The 26,293-nt window shown below is 43.6% G+C and overlaps 1 protein-coding gene across 1 annotated transcript; it reads left to right on the top strand.

The window, feature by feature from the left end:
• The first annotated feature begins 4,738 nt into the window (after nt 1–4,738).
• On the top strand, nt 4,739–24,614 carry LOC124717367 (cuticle protein 79-like). The gene is made up of 4 exons (XM_047244203.1): nt 4,739–4,799; nt 18,791–19,210; nt 20,923–21,018; nt 24,482–24,614. The coding sequence occupies exons 1-3, from the start codon at nt 4,785–4,787 to the stop codon at nt 21,004–21,006; spliced, it is 519 nt and encodes a 172-aa protein (XP_047100159.1). The 5' UTR covers nt 4,739–4,784; the 3' UTR covers nt 21,007–21,018; nt 24,482–24,614.
• Nucleotides 24,615–26,293: the final 1,679 nt, after the last annotated feature.

Genomic DNA, 26,293 nt, shown 5'->3' with positions numbered 1-26,293 from the left:
CATTCTGAGCCTGCGTCTGAGCGTTGACCAATGAGGTGGCACAGTGCCACCTACGTCACACGCACGCCGTCTCCTCTTCAGTAGTGGGGCGCCATATTAGCATTCATTTCAAGCCTACATGCGTATAAGCCGTTTCTGAGCACCAGAAAATTGAGAATCACTGGAAAAGCCGTTGTTAACTGTGTGATTCGTTCTAATAAAATAATGAGAAACATCATATTCGTGGCAAAAGAGTTACTGTAACTTGCGTATTATGTTGTTGTTGTTGTGGTCTACAGTCCTGAGACTGGTTTGAAGCAGCTCTCCATGCTACTCTATCCCGTGCAAGCTTCTTCATCTCCCAGTACCTACTGCAACCTACATCCTTCGAATCTGCTTAGTGTATTGATCTCTTGGTCTCCCTCTACGATATTTACCCTCCACGCTGCCCTCCAATGCTAAATTTGTGATCCCTTGATGCCTCAAAACATGTCCTACCAACCGATCCCTTCTTCTCGTCAAGTTGTGCCACAAACTTCTTTTCTCCCCAATCCTATTCAATACCTCCTCATTAGTTACGTGATCTACCCACCTTATCTTCAGCATTCTTCTGTAGCACCACATTTCGAAAGCTTCTATTCTCTTCTTGTCCTAACTGGTTATCGTCCATGTTTCACTTCCATACACGGCTACACTCCATACAAATACTTTCAGAAACGACTTCCTGGCACTTAAATCTATACTCGATGTTAACAAATTTCTCTTCTTCAGAACGCTTTCCTTGCCATTGCCAGTCTACATTTTATATCCTCTCTACTTCGACCATCATCAGATATTTTACTCCCTAAATAGCAAAACTCCTTTACTACTTTAAGTGTCTCATTTCCTAATCTAATCCCCTCAGCATCACCCGATTTAATTTGACTACATTCCATTATCCTCGTTTTGTTTTTGTTGATGTTCATCTTATATCCTCCTTTCAAGAAACTGTCCATTCCGTTCAACTGCTCTTCCAAGTCCTTTGCCGTCTCTGACAGAATTACAATGTCATCGGCGAACCTCAAAGTTTTTATTTCTTCTCCATGGATTTTAATACCTACTCCGAATTTTTCTTTTGTTTCCTTTACTGCTTGCTCAATATACAGATTGAATAACATCGGGGAGAGGCTACAACCCTGTCTCACTCCTTTCCCAACCACTGCTACCCTTTCATGCCCCTCGACTCTTATAACTGCCATCTGGTTTCTGTACAAATTGTAAATAGCCTTTCGCTTCCTTCAGAATTTGAAAGAGAGTATTCCAGTTAACGTTGTCAAAAGCTTTCTCTAAGTCTACAAATGCTAGAAACGTAGGTTTGCCTTTTCTTAATCTTTCTTCTAAGATAAGTCGTAAGGTCAGTATTGCCTCACGTGTTCCAACATTTCTACGGAATCCAAACTGATCTTCCCCGAGGTCCGCTTCTACCAGTTTTTCCATTCGTCTGTAAAGAATTCGCGTTAGTATTTTGCAGCTGTGACTTATTAAACTGATAGTTCGGTAATTTTCACATCTGTCAACACCTGCTTTCTTTGGGATTGGAATTATTATATTCTTCTTGAAGTCTGAGGGTATTTCGCCTGTCTCATACATCTTGCTCACCAGATGGTAGAGTTTTGTCAGGACTGGCTCTCCCAAGGCCATCAGTAGTTCTAATGGAATGTTGTCTACTCCCGGGGCCTTGTTTCGACTCAGGTCTTTCAGTGCTCTGTCAAACTCTTCACGCAGTATCTTATCTCCCATTTCATCTTCATCTACATCCTCTTCCATTTCCATAATATTTTCCTCAAGTACATCGCCCTTGTATAAACCCTCTATATACTCCTTCCACCTTTCTGCCTTCCCTTCTTTGCTTAGAACTGGGTTGCCATCTGAGCTCTTGATATTCATACAAGTGGTTCTCTTCTCGCCAAATGTCTCTTTAATTTTCCTGTAGGCAGTATCTATCTTACCCCTAGTGAGACAAGCCTCTACATCCTTACATTTGTCCTCTAGCCATCCCTGCTTAGCCATTTTACACTTCCTGTCGATCTCAGTTTTGAGACGTTTGTATTCCTTTTTGCCTGCTTCATTTACTGCATTTTTATATTTTCCCCTTTCATCAATTACATTCAATATTTCTTCTGTTACCCAAGGATTTCTATTAGCCCTCGTCTTTCTACCTACTTGATCCTCTGCTGCCTTCACTACTTCATCCCTCAGAGCTACCCATTCTTCTTCTACTGTATTTCTTTCCCCCATTCCTGTCAATTGTTCCCTTATGCTCTCCCTGAAACTCTGTACAACCTCTGGTTCTTTCAGTTTACCCAGGTCCCATCTCCTTAAATTCCCGCCTTTTTGCAGTTTCTTCAGTTTTAATCTGCAGTTCATAACCCATAGATTGTGGTCAGAATCCACATCTGCCCCTGGAAATGTCTTACAATTTAAAATCTGGTTTCTAAATCTCTGTGTTACCATTATGTAATCTATCTGATACCTTTTAGTATCTCCAGGATTCTTCCAGGTATACAACCTTCTTTCATGATTCTTGAACCAAGTGTTAGCTATGATTAAGTTATGGTCTGTGCAAAATTCTACTAGGCGGCTTCCTCTTTCATTTTTTCCCCCCAATCCATATTCACCTACAATGTTTCCTTCTCTCCCTTTTCCTACTGACGAATTCCAGTCACCCATGACTATTAAATTTTCGTCTCCCTTCACTACCTGAATAATTTCTTTTATCTCGTCATACATTTCATCTATTTCTTCATCATCTGCAGAGCTAGTTGGCATATAAACTTGTACTACTGTAGTAGGCATGGGCTTTGTGTCTATCTTGGCCACAATAATGCGTTCACCATGCTGTTTGTAGTAGCTAACCCGCACTCCTATTTTTTTATTCATTATTAAACCTACTCCTGCATTACCCCTTTTTGATTTTGTATTTATAACCCTGTAATCACCTGACCAAAAGTCTTGTTCCTCCTGCCACCGAACTTCACTAATTCCCACTATATCTAACTTTAACCTATCCATTTCCCTTTTTAAATTTTCTAACCTATCTGCCCGATTAAGGGATCTGACATTACACGCTCCGATCCGTAGAATGCCAGTTTTCTTTCTCCTGATAACGACGTCCTCTTGAGTAGTCCCCGCCCGGAGATCCGAATGGGAGACTATTTTACCTCCGGAATATTTTACCCAAGAGGACGCCATCATCAGTTAATCATACAGTAAAGCTGCATGTATTATGAGAGTGGGCTATTTGAAGGTAGCCACAAACTGAAGATCCACCAAAAACGCATTGTTCTTGGTACAATTTGTTATAATTAAATTTCAATTGGTAACATATCTACGATTAAGGTTTCCAGCATGGGTACCATAATAGCAGTAGTACCTGGGGTTTGATGTTGGTTTAGCCTGCCGGCACGGTAGTTGAGCGTGTTCGGTCAGAGGGTTACGTGTCCTCTGTAATAAAAAAAAAAAAATACTGAGTTCATCGATAAACAACGAACTTCAATGGATGTCTTACGACGTCCGCCTGGAGTAGATGCAACGAACAAAAGCGAACAAAATGAGATTAAAAAAAAAAAAGCGTAGTGAGCAGCGTCACTGTTCGTCAATTAAATATCAGTTACGGTGGTGGTTCGCGTTTTGACATTGTCAATTTTTTTTCCTACCATTGGCGTTTTTATTAGGTTCTGATACTTTATTATTAGTTTAATACAAGTATATACTATAGTATTTGATGTTATGTAAATATAAGTTCACCTCTTTTTGAGGGGTGACTGTTCGATTGGCTTAATCTATAGGACAGCTTGCGCTATTTGTATAATGATATTTTTCTCCTTTTTCTATTACGCTTCGTAATTCACATGTTGCAAAGATTCTGCAACTGGGCAGGAACAGCGATCAAGTAAGACTGACCTTGGAGTTTTACTAAAATGTGGGAGTGATGAAATAATGTTTATCTTATGCGGAGAAGTATTCCAAATTTGTACCGCACTGTTTGTAATGGAACTTTTATAACCCTGTGTCCTTGTTGATTGGACATGGTGCTTTCCTTTTCGTAGACGATGGAGGAAATTTGCGTTTTAATAGAGCTAACGTGGGGATTTTAAGCGCGCCCGTTTAGTAAACAGTGTGATTTGCGAACTAGAAACTTTCCGCAACTGCCGCCGGAGTGCGTTGCGATCGCGTGTATCACGTTGGGGCCCCACGTACCGTATGCACAAGTCGCATCGTTCCTGAGCGTTCAGCAACACGTCGAACTTGGCACGCTCAACGTTGACGTTCGACAGCACGGTCCGTGTGCCGACGGCTTTAGAGTGAGCTTGTTCCCTTCCGCGAAGTGAATGAGCGGCGATATGGGTGATCGGTATTTCGCGCGGAGACAATTACGAAATGCCGTAACGCAATAGCTCGTCGCGCCGGCTGCCGCTTTCCTTTCTCCGGCCAGAGGCGCGTAAGGCAGCCCCGCCGACTGCGAGGGGACGGGGAAAAAAAGGAGAAAATAGAGAGAGAGAGGGAGAGAGAGAGAGACCGTACAGGAACGGACAGGGCAAGGTAGGGTAGGGCAGGGCCGCGTGGCAGCGAGCGAAGCCGCGGCCGCCGACGGTGTGTGAGCGGGCGGTGCGCGACGTGACCGGAGCGCGATGCTAATCAGGGACTGCGGGGTGGCACTCTGGCTGCACGAGCCACCCCGTCTCTCCGGCTATAAAGGGGGGCCCACCCGGCCGCTGGAGCAACAGTTCCACCGCGTCCTCGCACAGCAGTGTAGCTCCGAGACCATGAAGATCATCATAGTGAGTATACGGCCCACTGCAGTATATTGTGGTGTGCGTACTGTAAGACCTTCAGTACACACACCATCAGATTATTTGACTTGTCGCTCTAACGGAGTAGGCGAGTGTCAGCAATATGTCTCGTGGTCTTATCAAATGGTTCAAATGGCTCTGAGCACTATGGGGCTTAACAGTTGTGGTCATCAGTGCCCTAGAACTTAGAACTACTTAAACCTAACTAACCTAAGGACATCACACACATCCATGCCCGAGGCAGGATTCGAACCTGCGACCGCAGCAGTCGCGCGGTTACAGAGTGCGCGCCTAGAACCGCGAGACCACCGAGGCCAGTGTGGTCTTATCGTGGCGTGTTTATCTTCTGCCGTTAGGTCAGACGATAGAAATGCCACTTGCACGCCTAGAGTAGCCGATGGACGGTGACCAACTTTAAACAGAACTTGATTAATTTTCACACACATTTAGTAAAATAATAACAAGCATAAAAATAACTTAACTTGGCTCTGGATGCTATTTACAATTGACAATCTAAAGTTCCTTTGGTATTGGTACGTTCATCTTATCCTCACATATATCTCTGATACTTGCCAAAAGTGACTATACATTTATCTTCATTGCTATGTGCTGGAATATGGTAATCTTATTAGGCGCAGTATGAAACTTGACTATATACTGGTACAGACAAATGTAGAACTCGTACAGACTGGCACAGACTAATGCAGACTGGTACAGACTGTTGCAGACAAATGCAGACTGGTACATACTAATTGGAGGTCTGTACACTCGTTATAATACCTCGCACGTTCATCTATCACTGCGTGAGTGTGATCCGCGAGGAGAAAAGGTTCTACATTAGCAGCAATCTCATTGGCTGCGTTACATATTAAAACGCGGATCGGCGGAAGCAGAATTTGGTCCGTCTCTATGGCAGCGCCATCTCGTAGTGCGGAGACGGACGAGCGCTGCGCCTACGCTGTTCTGCTTTGTGGGGCGCGCTCTAGTGGGAAAGTTGTGTACACGCTGACTACGCAGAACTATGTACACAACATATATTAAAACTTTTAGACTGTAGGAACAATTGAAGATAATGTGGGGATCATACGAGGTGTTCCTCAGGAAGGTCACTTGTGACACGATGTCAAGTCGAGCGAGCGGTCTGGTAGTTCTGTGACAGTGAATTTGGGAGCCGTCCCAATCACAAACTGGCCACTCGTTTGGGAACTTTTCCATTGGAATAGGGAACTAGGTTGCTACGGAACGATGGCAACGTTAATAGAGACAACTCCTCGGGCTTGCTGTACTAAAAAAATTATCAGTACAATTCTTCCGGTTATATGACCGCATCGTCCAAGTGTAAAATTTCCGTCTTATTACACACTGTTGCCAACGGCCTTCCTCTGGGTGGTTTTTGCAAGAGCAATGGCCGAAACGTCAGACAATTTTACACACGGACGATGTCGCTGCACACCGAGAAGAAGTTTATTAACTGTCGCAATGACTGCGATACCCTACGAGTACATAGAACACGTAACTGTTACAAGTGAACGAAGGCAGGAAGAAACTACACACGTCCAGAGATTATAGATGTTATGATTAATTTTCCCCGAGACATTTATTTCTCATCATTATGGTTCAAATGGCTCTGAGCACTATGGGACTTAACATCTATGGTCATCAGTCCCCTAGAACTACTTAAACCTAACTAACCTAAGGACATCACACACATCCATGCCCGAGGCAGGATTCGAACCTGCGACCGTAGCAGTCGCGCGGCTCCGGACTGAGCGCCTAGAACCGCTAGACCACCGCGGCCGGCTCTCATCATTATGTAACGATGGAAGCCCAAGAAATGAAGTCATGGTTCAAATGGTTCAAACGGCTCTGAGCACTTTGGGACTTAACTTCTGAGGTCATCAGTCGCCTAGAACATAGAACTAATTCAACCTAACTAACCTAAGGACATCACACACACCCATGTCCGAGGCAGGATTCGAACCTGCGACCGTAGCGGTCGCTCGGTTCCAGACTGTAGCGCCTAGAACCGCACGGCCACTCCGGCTGGCGGTAGTTCTGTGACAGTGAATTTGGGATCCGTCCCAATCACAAACTGGCCACTTGATTGGAAACTTTTGCATTGGAATAGGGAACTAGGTTCTACGAAACGCTGGCAACGTTGATAGAGACAACTCCTACGGTTTGCTGTACTAAAATAAATTATCAATACAGTTCTTCCGGTTATATGACCGCTTCGTCCAAGCGCAAATCTTCTGTCGTTTTGGACACCCTCTGGGTGTTTTTGCAAGAGCAATGGCCGAAGTGTCGAAGAATTTTACACACGGACGATGTGGCCAGCCACCCAGAAGAATTTTATTAAATGTGGCAACGGCTGCGATACTCTACGCGTACATAAAACACATAACTCATACAAGTGAACGAAGGCAGGAAGGTACTACACACGTACAGAGATTATAGATGTTATGATTAATTTTCCCCAAGACATTTAATTCTCATCATTATGTAATGATGGAAGCCTAGGAAATGAATTGATGGTTCAAATGGTTCAAACGGCTCTGAGCACTATGGAACTTAACTTCTGAGGTCATCAGTCCCCTAGAACGTGGAACTACTTAAACCTTAGTAACCTAAGGACATCACACACATCCATGCCCGAGGCAGGATTCGAACCTGCGACCGTAGCGGTCGCGCGGTTCTAGACTGAAGCACCTAGAACTGCTCGGCCACTCCGGCCGGCACAGTTTAGACAAGAATTGAATAGAAGCGTTTGAAATGCCACAAAAGAATGCTCAAGATTAGTTGTGTAGATCACTTAACTAATGAGGAGATACTGACTAGAATTGTGGAGGAGAGAAATTAGTGGCACAGTCTGACTAGAAGGAATCGATTGATTGGCGACTCCATGTTGTCTTGAGCACTACGACCAGATAACAGGTATACTTGAAAAAAGAGACAGCATTGGTCGTATATTTTTTACTATTGCAAAATCGATTTTCTGTCACTGAGTGACCATCTTCAGTGCTATATTGTATAACTTAAATTGGGATGCACTGTTGTCACTAAGCTTACGGCAATCACAGACTGTGATTGCCGTAAGCTTAGTGACAACAGTGCATCCCAATTTAAGTTATACAATATAGCACTGAAGATGGTCACTCAGTGACAGAAAATCGATTTTGCAATAGTAAAAAATATACGACCAATGCTGTCTCTTTTTTCAAGTATAGAAGGAATCGGTTGGTAGGACACATTCTGAGGCATCAAGGGATCAGCAATAGTACTGGAGGGAAGCGTGGGGGGTAAAAATCGTAGAAGGGGACCAACAGATGAATACATCAAGCAAATTCAGAAGGCTGTGGGTTACAGTAGTTACTCGGAGATGAAGAGGCACCGAACACAGTAGCATGCAGAGCTCCATCAAACCGAGTCTTTGGACTGAAGACCACAACAACGACCACAACAAATGTCCATGTTCAGATCGCACAATAGTGTCTATATCGGATAGTAAAGCGACACACGTTGTTGCAATCCTGCTTACAGTACTCAGTCAAAAACTGAAGTTGTCATATGATTGTGACAAAGCGGCTTGCTTTAATAACCGATGTCGTGTCATCTAAAGAAGGTAATGTAACTTGTGGAAAGTACTAATAGTTGTATCCTTCCTTCAATCTTGGAAAATGAAAAGATTTCCAAAATAAGATTGCAGCACTATATTTAAGAAGCCCTACTGCAAACCGTTAATTTAAATTTGTTAACATCGAGTATAGATTTAAGTGTCAGGAAGTCGTTTCTGAAATTATTTGTATGGAGTGTAGCCATGTATGGAAGTGAAACATGGACGATAAATAGTTTGGACAAGAAGAGAATACAAGCTTTCGAAATGTGATGCTACAGAAGAATGCTGAAGATTAGATGGGTAGATCACATAACTAATGAGGAAGTATTGAATAGGATTGGGGAGAAGAGAAGTTTGTGGCACAACTTGATCAGAAGAAGGGATCGGTTAGTAGGACATGTTCTGAGGCATCAAGGGATCACCAATTTAGTATTGGAGGGCAGCGTGGAGGGTAAAAATCGTAGAGGGAGACCAAGAGATGACTACACTAAGCAGATTCAGAAGGATGTAGGTTGCAGTAGGTACTGGGAGATGAAGAAGCTTGCACAGGATAGAGTAGCATGGAGAGCTGCATCAAACCACAGGACTGAAGACCACAACAACAACAACAACAACTGCAAACTGACAGTGGCAGTTAATTAAACATAAAATTGGGTTTGGAAAATCGTTACTGGTGATAATGTTGAAAAGAAAAGTCAGTCCGCTTAAAGGCTCTTTCGAACAAAATCTAAGGGTACAACAGCCCGACGGATTCGCAGTGCAGTTAAGAAGATGGGGGCTAGGTTTTTTTTCTGAAAGGTGCCGCATTGCTGCAATAGCGTTAGAAGATAGATCTATCTTTACTGCCGATCGCTACACAAATGTCTGTTTATAGCAAAATTATGAAAAATATCGTGGAAAAATACAATTTTCCATCACGACAATGCGTCAAATGCATACAACGAAACTAGGAACTGAATATTTGCATGCAATAATAGTCAGATCCTTGTCCTCGCACCATACAGCACATCCTGATTTTTTTTTTATTTCTAAAAATTAAAAGATAAAATTCTTGGATTCACTTTTTCATGAGTGCAGTAGTGCATTGTAAATACCTTATCTGGGAAGTGTTTGAGGAATAATAGGATCATGGCTTTATGGACTGGTTTCACCCAATGCCAAATTGAATTGATTTTAATTGGGAATATTTTGATAAACAATAAAATCATTTAGATGTTTTTCAAAACTAGTCCTTGTCTGAGTTCCTAATAATTCGTGTCGCCCTTGTGTGCTTCGGCCAGGGCGTCCCCATCCAGCCATACGCGTGCCAGACACGTGCGATCTCTCTCTCCGGCGCTATGGTGTCGAACACGAGACTCCAGGCTGCGTGCACCCGCCTTGGTCAGCCGTTCGTTGCAACAGGCAGACCGCCTAGCTCTTTACACATCCGACCAGCTGCCCAGAAAGGGGCGCGATTTACCGGCTGCCAGCCGATCGCATCTGGTCTCAGATATCCCACCGGAGTTATTACAGTTCATGAGCAGCTCACATGCGAACTGGTCTCACCCACGCGGTTTTTCTGCTCCTGCTTGGCAGTTATTTAAGAGCGGCCGCCGTGAAGTAGACTGAAGTAACTCGGCTCTCGTACTGCCAGAATGAGGCCAGACTCAACCGCTGTACGTGTTCCACATCCACCTCGCCTCATACGACGCCTCTAAGCGACAATTATTTATGACGTTTCCAGTGCAAAAAAGGAGAAATCAGCCAGGGGTGATACCAGATGCTAGTTTGACGGCTTGGCTGATGGCGGGAATTCCGGTCAGGTGAAGGGGGAGGCCACGCTGCTGAACCTTCACGACTAACGCGCCACACATTAACCGTGTGTATTAGCTACTGCCGTAAGAGACGTATGCAACACGTGCCTGGGGATCAACGCCGTTGGCCGAACAACAGTAGAACACCGTACCTGCCATCTCCCGCACGGAACACCAGTATTTCATATCTTGATTTACATTGTGCCCACTCCGCGTAATCTCGTACCACGTTCTGGTGTCAGCACAACTCCAAGACGATACGTACGAATTTGCCTCTATGACGAGGTCCGATGACGTGATGGAAGAAGAAACAGGAGTCGACATCGAAGAAACAGAGGCTCCAGTGTTAGAATATGAAAGAGCTTTGGACGGCTTAAGATGAAATAAGGAAGAACGGATGGATAACATTTCATCGGAATTTCTAAAACCATGGTCCGGGAAGTGCCAACAATGTGTCTATTCGCGATGACATGTACAATGTATGAGACTGGCGATATACCATCAGACATCATCCACGCGGTTCTGATGACAGTAAGATCCGACATGTGGGAGAATTATGACAGAGTCAGCTTAACAGTTTGTACATCCAAGTTCATGACAAGGATGATATACAGAAGAATGGAAAAGAAAACTCAGGATCTTTTAGATGATGATCAGTTTAGCTTTAGGAAAGATAAAAGCAGCAGAGAAGCAGTTATTGCGGTTCATACTGGAACCAAGAATGAAGAAAAATCAGGACACGTTCATACGGTCGACCTCGAAAAAACGATCGACAAGTAAAATGTGCAAAATGTTCCTAACGCTAATAAAAATAGAGGTAAGCTATGGGGAAAGACTGGCAACGCACAATATTTACAAGAAGTGACAGGGAACAATAAGATTCGAATAGCAAGAACTAATTGCTCGGATGAAAAAGGGTGTAAGACACGTATGTAGTCTTCCGTCCCTACTTTTCAATCTACACATCGAAGTAGCAATGGCGGAAATAAAACAAAGTTTCAAGAGTGGGACTGATATTCCAGATGAAGTAACATCAATGGTAAGACTCGCTGATGATATTCCTATCCTCAGTCAAACTGAAGAAGAGCTACAGGATCTGTTGAACGGAGTGAACAGTGTAATGAATACGTATGGACTGAGACTAAGGCAAAGAAAGACGATAGTAACAAGCAGCAGTAGAAATGAGAACAGCAAGAAACTTAAAGAGTGGTGATCACGAAGTAGATAAGGAATTCCCCTATCTAGGCAGTAAGATAATCTATGACGCACGGAGCATAAAAAGACTACTGGCAGAAAGGGCATTCACGGCCAAAAGAAGTCTACTGGTAGCAAACATAGGCCTTAATTTGAGGCAGAAATTTCTGAGAATGTACATTTCTGTACGGTAGTGAAACAGGGTTGCTTTGGGAAAACCAGAACGGTAGAAAGTCGAAGAATTTGAGATGTGGTGCTACAGACGACTGTTGAAAACTATGTGCACTGGTAAAGTAAGGAATGAGGACGTTCTCTGCAGATTCACTGACTAGAAGAAGAGACAGGATGATAGGGCATCTATTAAAACATCAGGAAGCTGTAGAGGGTAAATACTGTGGAGAAAGACAGGAATGAGTTCAGCAAAGTGAGGACGTAGACTGCACCTGTTACTCTGAGAAGAAAAAATGGCACAGGAGAGGAATTCGTGGCGGGCCCCATGAAAGCTGTCACAATAAAATAAAAGGAACTAATTGCTTTGTGTGTAAGTCGGTTGTTAGTGCTACGCCAGACAACAACTATATAGTCGGAGGACTTAACACAAAGACAAACAGAATCAATAAGAAATGTGCAATGGACGTCATCAGAAAGACAACCTGCAACAGCTGACTACTATCCTCGAGTCGGGTAAAAAGACCCTTTATATATTCGCTGTCCCACAAGTGAAGACACAGAGGAGAATTCACTGTATCTTCTTCGTCAATGTACACAACATCGGCGGGTATGCAAATGATTACAATTACAATTTTCTGTGACAGGAAGAACGGCCTTCAGAGTGTGTTAGTGCCACTCGTGTTCAGCTTTCCTGCCAAGGCCTGGTAGGGTGTCTGAGGTAGATGAGCTACGTTATATATTGCGTGATCATTGTGAAGGGCATGAAATGATACATACTCGTGTGAGACATCGTAATCAGCATCTGGCAGAGTTTTAAAGAGGCTGTATTCTGGTTCTCCATTTGGCTGGCTAGTTGAACCATGCAGTCTCCGGATTTGTGGCACCTTCGGATGTGAGACTGGCCAGACGCTGGACTGCATGGAAACGTGAGGGCAGACATACTCGCTGTCAAGGATTCGATTGACCATGACAAGAAAGAACCGCCGTATCGTGCACAAAGGGCATCACAAACCCTCAAATCCGCGCCAGTGAATAATCAATGGACTCCCTACAATATCCTGTTTCATACTGAACCAATCGTCGGTGACCAGCAGCTGTCGGATTAGGACTTTACAGACCATTCAAACGGCTGCATCAGGAATGGTGCCGTGATCAGAAAGCATGGACTCCTGACGTATGGTGGCCCATTGTGTTCATTGACGAATTGCAGATCTATACTGCCCCACATGAGCATAGTCTGGGAGTGTGGTGGCGAACTGGAGAGATGTGCCAATCTTCCAGTGCTTTGGAGAGTCATAGTAGTGTTGCATCAGGCATAATGGTTTTAGGTGCCATTGGGTTTGACTTTAAGGCATGGTCCGTTGTGACTGAGGGAAATGTGCACGGCAGCCTCACGTGTTACCTCTGATGTTACAGTTGTTGCGGCGCCACTTTTCAGTTCAGAGGTACACAAATGGCAAGTGTCTCTGTGAACTGTCCTCGTGGTGGTGAAGTGCTACCGTCACTAGTAAGATCTCTAGATCTGTCCCCAATAGAAGATGTCTGGGATCAGTTCAGAGGTTCCCATGCCCAGTGCTAGAGTCTGGTTACGAAGGGACTGTTACAACGTTTGTGGATCGACTCTGGAGAGGATACAACGCCTTCATAACACCCTTCTCAAGCGATTCATTACATGCATCCTCGCCAGAGGGGGCGTAACGTCATATTGACAAGTGGCCTCACATGCCAATCCATTTTTTTTAATCTGACTCGATTTTGTTACCGCTGAAACAGCATCACATAACCTCTCAACCCCTCAAATGTATTTCCTACTTCCCTTCTGGGGGGCTTCACATGTTTTTTGTCAAGTGGAGCATTTGTTTCCCAGCATATGTTGCTAAGTCTTTTATTTAGCTTAGAGCAGTACTTTCCCCTGTGAGAATACGGGACACACTTTTTTGGGACACCGTGTACGTCTGCAGATGTCTATAATGAGGAATTCTCTATCTCGTCAACCAATTACGAACTTTGGTAATGGTAGACGCTTCACGGATGACAGTGCATTGTTTTTCGACTTAGCGACAACAACTTGAATGCGGCAGCCATTTGTCGTTTACGAAACATTAGCGCTTCAGTTTCTTAGCTCACTCAGTATTCCGTACTAGTGCCTTAAATGCTCTTTTCCAACCACTGTTTACTTAAATCAAAATATCCTGCTTACAGTCCACTACTGCCTGCACAACATTGATCCTCACACTTTGCTTCATCATGTAGAGTTGTACGGAGTGTAAGGAGAAGCGTTAAATCAGAATCAATGTCTTCCGAAGACATTATTGCTCGATAGACCACTTTGAACAGTATGTCTTATCCTTTCACTCCACACATCTTTGCCGAAATACTTTGGATACAGATGGGACACCCGCGGTAACTAATAGTCGTGAAATAAAAGCCACCACCTCTTCTCTGGTAATGAGTTCTTCACGGCCACCTCTCTGACCACCTACGTCAGGGTCAAACTAGCGTTAGCGACCTCGGACTCGGATGTACGATCCAACTGAGCTGTTTCCACTGACCTCGTATTTCCAGTGACCTCGTAGATGGTGGGAAGTGGGACTCTCACCTTCATCGCCACAGCAGGATGTTGCCCGCCTTAGTTGTCACCAACACAGCTGGCTACCAACGTAGAGGTTCAGTTCTTGATAGCCGATTTTTTTGATTTGGGAAGGTCGAAAATAGAACCCATTGTACCTCGCAAGACACAATTAGCGCATCGTTAACCAGAAACATAAAGCATACTGGCGCTCAACATCAGCTGATGCTTCACCAGATGTCAACGCATCAACGAGGCTTGAACGAAACATACATGCAATGCTGTTCAAAATTGTGACCTTTGATATGTGACCCTAGAATCTAACAACGTGAGTCATTGTGCTGTTTGCAACAATAACCAATGTGATTAAATCGTGAAGACTGCCTCGAAGAAACTGAAAAGGCAATCTAAAGTAAAACATATTTATGGCTGGATAGCTTGTCTGCTTCTGATAATCTCAGACTGTGATACAATTCCGTTGTGAGCCAGAGGCGTACACGTTCTGCGTTTAAGGCAGAGCGGCTGACTTGGCGGTGGGAAAACAGAGAACACTCATACAAATTCATCCAATAAATCAGCACAGTACCTCACATTTCACTGGAGATCACAGAAGGATCGTGCATTAAGTGTTTCTGTTATCACCCGTCTTGATAGGGAGGACGCAACATGTTATCTTGGATGGACAGTGAATGAAAGAAGCAACTTCAGTAGTAGCCCTTGAAAGTGTCTTGTGACCTTTCCCGTTCATGATTTGACTAACAATATTAATTGTACCTTATACTTTTTGCAGACGATTTCGTTATCAGTAACGAATATGTATCTGAAAAAATAGCAATACGAAAATTCAGTCAGATATTGGTGTAATTTCTGTTGTTAGCAGATGAAACTATTTTCGTCGAGCCGTAACTGTGTGTTCTTTGATTGCTCTGACTAGAACATATGAAACATAAGTTCAGATTATTAACGATTACAAGACTCCACATTAAAAGGACGACAGCCAAAACAGTTGCAGGATAAAATTTTTTATTAAAATTCTTGACCAAGGTTTCGGTACATATAAATATACCTTCATCAGACGTAAAACATCCTGAACAGAAAGACACATTCATTAGAAAAGCCATATCAACGAAAGTGAGAAACAGAAGCTTAAGCAACGGTGAAATTACCAAAGTAATACAGGCACAAAATCTTTAGTACTTACTAAAATTACATCATGCAATGGAGAATAATAAAACAATTATGCCAAAGGCGTCGTCAGTAATTAAGACATCTCCATTTGTACAACATGTGTAATGGGCACAGGGTCAAAGCCAACAGTTTAGCACCATTACTTCGCTTATGAACTATTGAGACACGAGTGTGAAAGCACTAGGGCAGATGGTTTCGCCGATAGAGGGCACTTGCATGTGCCAGACTCGCGCATACTAAAAACCCATGAATACATACATAAGCGCATCAAAAATTATTAAAGGTTGTGTTAATTCAAACTCTGTCTAAATAAATAAAACGTATCAGGCCAATTAAAGACATTTATGTAAAATAGAAATATAAAACCAATTTACCTGTGTCCTAGTGTCAAACGGATAAAGCTTGCGCTTGGAACATCTAACGAGAGAGGGCACTAGTGTAATGCGCGAGAGTCTCGCGTAACGTAGGCAGTGAAACACATACTAGCGAAACAACCAAAATGTTATAATAAAACGAAACCATCTGTCATTATGAATAAAACATAGTAGTCGTTTAACCACATATACACATTGAAATTCATAACTAACAAACATCAAAATACGTAGAATCCCAAGAAGACAGGAAAAGCACATTTCACCGGCATTAACAAGCAAGAAAATAACACTAGTCAGCCAGACTATATTACATTAAGGCAATGAGGGGTTTGAAACTGTCTAAAAAATTTTTGTTTCGAAGCTGCACCTGTTCGTTAAGAACAAAACCATTTTTTAGAGACAGATGCTTGAAAATCTCTAGTTCTTCAAGCAAGTCTAGTTTGTAACCTTTATTAGCTTCATGAAGCAGCTCTACGTTGTCCAGTTCACATGACGTGTGCTGTAAGAGCCATAGATGTTCAGCAAAGGTGGAATTATATACGTTTTCCCCATTTTTACCTAACATGTGAAGAATTTTAACAGTTGCTGCTGCAGCCATGTTTAAAATCTTGAGATTAAAAGACTTGCTTAACTTATGACGCACTTTTTTTGCCACCGAGTAATGCACAGTTTACAAGTATGAAAGCATCACTTGCAGCACAAAGTAATAAACTGTTCAACTTTTACAACAGTACAAGTTCATCTGAAACTGTGACAGCTGCCACTGTCCCACATGAGGACGTTCACTGCTGTAGATGAGGTTTCGAGACTTGCGTCCTCGGCACTATATTGACCTCAGCGTGAGGGCGCTGCTGTTGCTGAGAGGTAGGCGTGGTCCTCTGGAGTGCCTCCAATATGTCGTCGTGGGTTCAGCGAGCCCTTGCTAACGTATGTGTTATTGATATGCCTTGCCGAGTGTGGTGTGGCAACGTGATCTCTGGACGATACTACAGTTTAAATGCGGAACGAATATCAGCGCCATGTTCGCAGTGCCACAAATGTAAAACTGTGCGCTTTACAAAAAAAAAAAAAAAAAAAAAAAAAAAAAAACGTTGAATCTTAAGACTGTAACATCAGTGACTCACAACTGGAATCGGTCATGGCACACAAATATCTGGGAGTAACAATCTGTGTAGGTTGAGACGTACACTACTGGCCATTAAAATTGCTACACCACCAAGATGACGTGCTACAGACGCGCAATTTAACCGACAGGAAGAAGATTCTGTGATATGCAAATGATTAGCTTTTCAGAGCATTCACACAAGGTTGGCGCCGGTGGCGACACCTACAACGTGCTGACATGAGGAAAGTTTCCAACCGATTTCTCATACACAAACAGCAGTTGACCGGCGTTGCCTGGTGAAACGTTGCTGTGATGCCTCGTGTGAGGAGGAGAAATGCGTACCAGCGCGACTCCGACTTTGATAAAGGTCGGATTGTAGCCTATCGCGATTGCGGTTTATCGTATCGCGACATTGCTGCTCGCGTTGATCGAGATCCAATGACTGTTAGCAGAATATGGAATCGGTGGGTTCAGGAGGGCAGTACGGAATGCCTTACAGGATCCCAACGGCCTCGTATCACTAGCAGTCCAGATGACAGGCATCTTATGCGCATGGCTGTAACGGATCGGGCAGCCACGTCTCGATCCCTGAGTCAACAGATGGGGACGTTTGAAAGACAACAACCATCTGCACGAATAGTTCGACAACGTTTGCAGCAGCATGGACTATCAGCTCGGAGACCATGGCTGCGGTTATCCTTGACGCTGCATCACAGACAGGAGCGCCTGCGATGGTGTAGTCAACGACGAACCTGGGTGCACGAATGGCAATAGTCATTTTTTCGGATGAATACAGGTTCTGTTTACAGGATCATGATGGTCGCATCCGTCTTTGGGGACATCGCGGTGAACGCACATTGGAAGCGTGTATTCGTCACACGTTACACGTCTCGGTCACCTCTTGTTCGCATTGACGGCACTGAACAGTGGACGTTACATTTCAGATATGTTACGACCCGCGGCTCTACCCTTCATTCGATCCGTGCGAAACCCTACATTTCAGCAGGATAATGGACGACCGCATGTTGCTAGTCCTGTACCGGCCTTTCTGGATACAGAAAATGTTCTACTGCTGCCCTGGCCAGCACATTCTCCAAATCTCTCAACAATTGAAAACGTCTGGTCAATGGTGGCGGAGCAACTGGCTCGTCACAATACGCCAGTCACTACTCTTGATGTACTGTGGTATCGTGTTGAAGCTGCATGGGCAGCTGTACCTTTACACGCCATCCAACCTCTGTTTGACTCAATGCCCAGGCGTATCAAGGCCGTTGTAACGGCTAGAGGTGGTTGTTCTGGGTACTGATTTCTCAGCATCTATGCACCCAAATTTCGTGAAAATGTAATCACATGTCAGTTCTAGTATAATATATTTGTCCAATGAATACCCGTTTATCATCTGCATTTCTTCTTGGTGTAGCAATTTAATGGCCAGTAGTGTAGGTTAAGTAAATGGAGGAATTCGGTTCACTGATGAGATTGTGGAAAAACTACATTGTACAAAGGTGACTGCTTACAAAATACTGTCCTCATTCAACATGGAAGATTGCTCAAGAGCAAAATGATGTAATGGATCCACTTTGTATGCTCTAAGTATTCAGATTCGGGAAGTACTCAGTGCCTGTCACAGTCTTGTTTTGATCTAGGAGGGCATTACTTTATCGCTGTGGTTTGATGAAAGATACAGCCGCGTTTAGGAGACTGAGGTGCGGGTCCTTGTTCAGCACATGCAGAAGCCTCAGCTATAGCTAAGGTTTGTGATGCCTTCGTATCTACACCCTCTGCCATGTACTTCATACTGGTTCACAGAGAATGGACGTAGATGTAGCTGTAGATCACGAGTTGCCAAAATGGACCCCTGTCCGAACAATAACATTTTGCTGTTGTCCCAATCCATGGTAGTAAACTTGTATTTTCTCAGATGACTGCCTGCTACGTAGGTGTTCACACTGTGATGTCCTGATGGCAGCTGACCGTCGCCCTGGTGGCTGCAGCCCAGTGTGGCCCAGTCCCAGAGCCTGAAGCCAAGGCCAAGGCTGCCCCAGGCTACCTGGGAGGCTTCTCTGCCGGCCTGGGAGGCTACGGAGGCGGCTTCGGCGGCTACGGTGGCGGCTACGGAGGCGGCTTGGGAGGCGGCTTTGGAGGCCTGGGCTTCGCCGCCCCCGCCATCGCCGCCGCCCCCGCCATCGCCGCCGCCCCCGCCATCGGCATCGCCGCCGCTCCAGCCACTGTGCTGCGCACCCGCGTGGTGCCCGGACCGACGCAGCTGGTGCAGCCGCCTCCAGTGCTGCAGAGGCAGGTGATCCAGCCTCCCCCCATCGTGCAGACCCGCCTCATCCAGCCCCCTGCCCAGCTGGTCCAGGGACCTCCCCAGGTCATCCACGAGCAGGTGAGTAATCAGTTTCAGTCAACTTCCCCAACATTGCTTGGTCTCTGTCACGAACATCTATTGATGCAGTAGTAGGCAATATTTCATGCCTCGCAAAGTAATTATTTTTCCTCCTACCCGCTTCCTATGGGTCACCAGCTGCACAAATGGGGCCATGTGTCGCTGTGTGCACAAAGCAATGGAGTTAAAGGAAACGTGCACTGAATAAGTAGGACAAACGAGGATTTCAAACGAGATATACTGTTGTGACGAGAGCCAATGTAATAAAACAAATCTCCTTGGCTGCATTTAGATAACATAGTCTACAATCCAGAAACATTTTACAGCGTCCTAATACATTTGACATTACTAGCTCCGAGAGCTCTCGATAACACCTGATACTATCCAGTAACAACACCTGTTCCAAATATCTGGAGCCCATTGTATTATCTAGTTATGTAGGGGCAATACTAACGAGGGATATGAAATGGAACACCAACGGCACATGAGTAGAAGAGAAATGGACGACAGATTTTCGAGTCAGCTCTCCAAAAGTCCAGTAGATCTGTAACGCAAGCAGAACACAGCTCTAGTGTTTGGAATTCTTATCAGGTGGCTGAGTCTCCATAACATCATTCGTGACTCGGAAGGTCATGCGTTGGTGGGAGGCTCAGTGGCTGGAAGTGAGGGATAATAAGTTGCGAGCGGTGAAGGATTCTGTCCGACCGTGGCTCACCTCCTACCGACAACGACGAGCTGAGGAAGTAGCCCTTACACGGCTTCGAGTACGACATTGTCCATTGACAAATGGTTTTCTGTTACGTCGTAAGGAGCCACTAACGTGTCAGACATGTGGGACACAGCTGTCGATAAGACATATTTTAACTGAGTGTGTTTTATATGCGGGTTTGAGGGAAGATTTCAGTTTCCCACCAGACCTGCCCTCTATTTTAACTAATAATGAGGCGAGTGTCGCTAGAGTTTTACGTTTTTGTGTGATGTCTGGACTTCTTCCCAAAATATTGGGTTCGAGATCTTAATGTGCTGTAAAGTGGTTTGGTCACCCATTATTTGTAAGTGGTCACTCAGCGACCGTTAATTATTTTTACCTATTTTGCACTGCTATTTTATTTTTAGTTTTATCTAGCTGTTTTGATGTGCTGTGTCCAATCTTGCAATTTGAACATTTCCAATTCTCGCGAAGATCGACTCTGAATTGATCCTTGTTTAACATATCTTGGCTGCACTCGTCAACATTCCTTTTGGGAACGGGCGCTGATAACCTCGTTGTTGTGCGCCCTAAAACTCTAATCATCATCATCATCTTTACAGCCCATCCAATGAACAGGTGTTCTCACCGAGTGTAAAATACGACACTGCCTTCATAAAATCCTCTTGATCAGATTTAGGGAACCGATTGCGACACTTCTGCTGACGTCTACTATGCCGTTAGCAGAACGAGAGTAACTTACATGAGCAGTCTTTGACCACCATTGTAGGTGACTTCTATACATTCAAGAAGTGTCTGTGACTGAAGCCGGGAGCAAGACTGTTGTTCATGACTAGTCAGAGCCGCTACTGCTAGATGTGCACGTAGATATAAACATACGTAACCCGACCAGTGGATACACTTTGTTTGTAAACTGGACACCAGCCACAATCCATAACGCATCCCCCCGATGCAAGCGCGATAACTCATCACAGGGAGCTCATTACATGTCGTATTGTTGCAGACACCGGCGGTGATCAAGACGGCGGTGCCCGCCATTGCCGCAGCTCCAGCCATCGGCCTGGGCTACAAGTCGCTGCTGCACTGAACACCATCTCTGGTAAGAGAGACTGCCCTTCAGCAGTCCATCACGACGGTTCATTCAGCTTACTACATCCTACTTCACCAACTACTCCTCAATAGTCCAACATCAGTGTCTCGATAGTTCATTCAGTCTGCATGTGTCTTCTGATCGACGCAGGTTTCCCACCCAACCAACGCCATCTCTCGCACTCTAGCCACTGTCCTGGGCTACAAATCGCTGCTGCACTGCATAAAAACTGAGAGACTGTTGCCAAACTGATAACCTACGCTACTGCTAGACGAATTCGTCAACCTGTTTGATTTTGCGTCTTTTGGATACGCACTTATACAGTGTTGCAATAAATCCCGTTTTGAAAGAGTCTGTTAAGTAACTACATCTACACCTATATCTACATAAATACTTGAAAATCACATTAAAGTGCCTGGAAGAGGGTTCATCGAACCACCTTCACAGTTCTCTATTATTCCAATCTCGTATAGCGCGGGGAAAGAGCGAACACCTATATCTTTCTGTACGAGCACTGATATCCCTTATTTTATCGTGGTGATCGTTCCTCCCTATGTAGGTCAGTGTCAACAAAATATTTTCGCATTCGAAGGAGAAAGTTGGTGATTGGAATTTCGTGAGGGGATTCCGTCGCAACGAAAAACGTCTTTCTTTTAATGATGTCCAGTCCAAATCCTGTATCATTCCTGTGACAGTCTCATACTTCGCGATAATACAAAACGTGCTGCCTTTCTTTGAACTTTCCGATGTACTCCGTCAGTCCTATCTGGAAAGGATCCCATGCCGCGCAGCAGTATTCTAAAAGAGGACGGACAAGCGTAGTGTAGGCAGTCTCTTTAGTAGATCTGTTACATTTTCCAAGTGTCGTGCGAATGAAACGCAGTCTTTGGTTAGACTCCCACAACATTTTCTATGTGTTCCTTCCAATTTAAGTTGTCCGTAATTGTTATACCTAGTTATTTAGTTGAATTTGCGGCTTTGTTTGCAAAATAAATATGTTCTGATTGTGCTCCCTTTTAGTTAGTTCTGGAATATTTACAGTGTATCTTAGTCTTAACTCTACATTAGTTATGCATAACATCCTCCCCCAAGTCTTAACTCTACATTAGTTATGCATAACATCCTCCCCCACTCCACTCATTTTATTTGTTGACCAAAATATCTAGTGCAGCAGAGTGTGCTGTTGGAGGTATTTCAGGCTGGGATGTCTACTTATTGATACAGACATAATATCAAGCTGATATGACAGCAGGCCAGAAAAGAAAACCTGTTGCGATCATAACTGCTATGATCACCATAGGTCCGTGTACCCCACACAAAAGTGTGATAGATATGGTCGAGGAAATCAAATGTTGATCCTTGGAGGAAAAACAATGTAGACCTCGGGAACCTTTGGTGTGAAAATGTAGAGAAGCTGTATTCGAAGAAGTCTGTACTAAAATTTTGTTGGCACCATCGTATACTTCGTGCAGAGACCACGAAAATACGATAAATTAAATTAGGGGACGCACAGAAGCATGCAATAGTAGTTTTTTGATCTGCTCAATACGTGAATGAAACAGGAAAGAACAGAGGTAAATCTTCCCACCACTTACCCCATACTCCACAGTGACTTGCGAAGTATATGCACGATGTTGGGTGTATAAATGCAGACACTTCTATTGATAATTATTGATGATTGAAGGCAGCTTACAGACCAACGCTACATCAGTATTTATTTATCACAAGTAGTATGTTTTTAATGTAGGTTAGTACCTTCAAGTATGCATTGCTCAAGCAAGCCATTAATCTTTATTTTCGCCTTGGCAGCAAATCAGTTACTGAAGAGTGGACGCAAAGACGCAAAATGGGTAGCCGGTACCGATAGACTAAATCCATATCGTGGTGCAGTTACAACCATGCAGCAAACATCAGGTAGTAAAATAAGCCATTTTCTTCTAAAAGACTGTTAGACGCAGAGAAAAAGCAAGCAACACACTGGTTGGGCCGATTGTGCACGAATATTCCACCGAAGACTAGTCCAGTATAACATTACGTGCGGCTATGTGGTTATAATGGCAAAAATGGATTGTAAAATTGACAAATTTTCTCACTTTAACTAGGATTACCTCGTTTAAACGCTATTGGCGAAGCAAATCAGCATGTTCTGGCTTAATTTCCACCCGCTATCACACAATCAGAGAAAAATTCTCATGCATAGAAGTTACTGACAGAAGACAGAATAATGGAAAATAAAATTTGGGATTTGTTAAACGACTATCAGTTCGGCTTTAGGAAAGGTGATGGTTACATAACGGAAGCAAGACTTAACAAAAATCACCACACATTCATACGCTTTGTCGATCTAGTACAAGCGTCTGGCGACGTAAAATTGTGCAATATATTTAAAATTCTCAGGAAGATAGGTCTCAGCTACACGAAAAGAAGTATAATATATCGCATGTAAATGAATCAAAAGGGAAAAATAAGGCTGAAAGATCAAGAGGTGCTTACATTATAAATAGTATAAACAAGGGCCAGTCTTTCGCCCCTACTGTTAACCTGTACATAGAAGATGAAGTGGTGGCATTAAAAGGAAAGACCCTGTAGCAGGATCAAAGTTCAGAGTGACAGCTGCGTGCAGGCAAGCCGATTTTGCAACTGTGGTTTTCACTCCATACGTCTGTACTGCAAAAAGCAATACAATGTTTTAAACGTCATCTGTCTTCTACTCATTCAGTTGTATTGCAAACGTCTTAGTTTACGTTCATATTCACTACCACAAGTAAGTACTACATTTGAACATGAACGTCTCTGTATTGCGTTTTAGAAAACCTTTGTTACTTTCGTGGGCAATTTTTGTCGTAGCTGCTGAGCGGTATGAGGTAATCGCACACAGCACAGAAAAACAAAGCTTCCCTCTCTCGCTCCACTGTGGCCATTAGCCAGTCTATCGTCCACGGACCGTACGTTTCCGAAAAAATAATACAATTTGCCCCAAATGTCCAGGGTGTCCGAAGCCCTATCCGGGGTTGATAAATCAAGCGATTGCAGGCGTAGGCTAGCCTAGCCGCAGATTCGGTATAGATAGGACTTCGATCAGTCCCTGCAGTTTCGTTCAGCCTCCGTCGTTTGCCAGCATCACTGACGCACTCATGATGTGAAACTGGGGAGATACTTCCGGATTTTCCTTTGTTATGGAACACAGCACCTGCAAGACGTGGTGCGATATCATGCGGACGCAGAACGAGGGTTAAATACAACCACGCGTACTTAAGGGCAGGAGATGTTTTTTTTTTTCCTATTCTGACCTCTCTGCAAAATATTCTTCTGCTTTTAGACTGAAGATTGAGTAATTCGCCTCCAGATGTTGTAAAAGTATTTGTGGTACACCCCACGTATAGTAGTTACTCTTATTCAAAAGCTACAGTTAAAAAATCACACTATTTTTTTTTTAAATTTACAAACTCACTTATGCTCTTTCTTGTTGCAGGTGGAAACGCAACTGCCCCTTCATCTTAACAACCGACATCACAAGCATCAATCCACGCTCGCCAGTCTTCGTAATTTCACCTCATACGTCCCACAATCAACGCATAAATGTACTGCTTCGTCGATCTACATAATAAAATAAAAAAAATAAATACTGAGTGAATATAAATGACGCTTTATTTATTTGGTCCCAACTTAGAACCTTGGATCTGTAACCGTACACATATCTCTATTGCCAACCAGCTAAAATGGTTACCCATTCTCACTTGCATATGTCTATTTAACGGCTTTCAGGGACACCAAAAATATGTTTTACGATATTTCATAGAATCATTAACCGCAGTTAAAAACGTAAAATCATGTCATAGCCTGCTCATCACAACAACTCAAGCATAAAAGCGATAAACTGCATGTATGTATTGAGACATCCTAACTGTGTGCAAATTACCCAGGCTGTACTCATCCCATATTTAAGAATGAGAGCACAGAACGACTTGCAACAACTTTTAAACGTAATTTCGAACCTTTTCGAAACTTTGCCTCTCGAGCACTGGAATACAAAACAATGGGGGAAAAAGTTTATCGCTTACCACATTTTCAACGTTTATGCAGTTAAACTGTAGCATCAGACATGATGTACCAATTCATGACTTATTTACTCCTCAGTCAACTTGCAACATATTTTCCAGATAGCATCCATAGGATGCAAATGAATAGCAAAGTGGCACCATTGTGGAACACATAGTTCAGGAAGTGAGAAATCTGTTTTTCGTAAAATGGAGCTCAAATTACGGAGACTATACTCGTCTGTAACGTAGAAGTTCAAAGTTGCATTATACATGGGGGTTCGATTCTTCAAGGAATCAGTCTTTGTGGTATTGGGGGTTATTGGTTAACCACTACTTACGAAATGCCTATAGAAAGATTGATGAACAGAAGAGAAACAAAACTTGATATTTTTATTACTACAAAATAATAATCTTACTTCACTTGTCATTTCATAAACGATTATGAAAGCACAGTAAACTGACAACAAAAACTTTCGTTGGAATGGATTGAAGGATAACACAAAACATACGAAAAAAGAACTGACTGTACAAAAGTGAACCATGAAAATAACACGTATTGTTCATCCATAGTTATCTAGTACGTGCATCTTCAAAGAGTTAGTCTTGCTAAATGACCCTTCACAGTGTATATACACTACTGACACTTAAAATTGCTACACCAAGAAGAAATGCAGATGATAAACGGGTATTCATTGGACAAATATATTATACTAGAACTGACATGTGATTACATTTTTACGCAATTTGGGTGCATAGATCCTGCGAAATCTGTACCCAGAACAACCACCTCTGGCCGTAATAACGGCCTTGATACGTCTGGGCATTGAGTCAAACAGAGCTTGGATGGCGTGTACAGGTACAGCTGCCCATGCAGCTTCAACACGATACCACAGTTCATCAAGAGTGGTGACTGGCGTATTGTGACGAGCCAGTTGCTCGGTCGCCATTGACCACACGTATTCAACTGGTGAGAGATCACGAGAATGTTTCGGCCAGGGCAGCAGTCGAACATTTTCTGTATCCAGAAAGGCCCACATAGGACCTGCAACATGCTGTCGTGCATTATACTGCTGAAATGTAGGGTTTCGCAGGGATCGAATGAAGGGTAGAGCCACAGGTCGTAACACCATTGAAATGTAACGTCCACTGTTCAAAGAGTAGTCAATGCGAACAAGACGTGACCGAGACGTGTAACCAAGGGTACCCCAAACCACGACGCCGGGTGATACGCCAGTATGGCGATG

The sequence above is a fragment of the Schistocerca piceifrons genome, chromosome 9 (assembly GCF_021461385.2).
Source record: "Schistocerca piceifrons isolate TAMUIC-IGC-003096 chromosome 9, iqSchPice1.1, whole genome shotgun sequence".
In the NCBI taxonomy this organism is placed as follows: Eukaryota; Metazoa; Arthropoda; class Insecta; order Orthoptera; family Acrididae; genus Schistocerca; species Schistocerca piceifrons.
Note: the sequence above shows the minus strand (reverse complement) of the source record. Positions and strands in the feature narration are given on the sequence as shown.

Bases quoted from the DNA above. Each gene is read 5' to 3' on its own strand.
- LOC124717367 (XM_047244203.1), top strand. The intron at 19,211-20,922 runs GTGAGTAATCAG...GTATTGTTGCAG, and splicing joins CCCAGGTCATCCACGAGCAG to ACACCGGCGGTGATCAAGAC.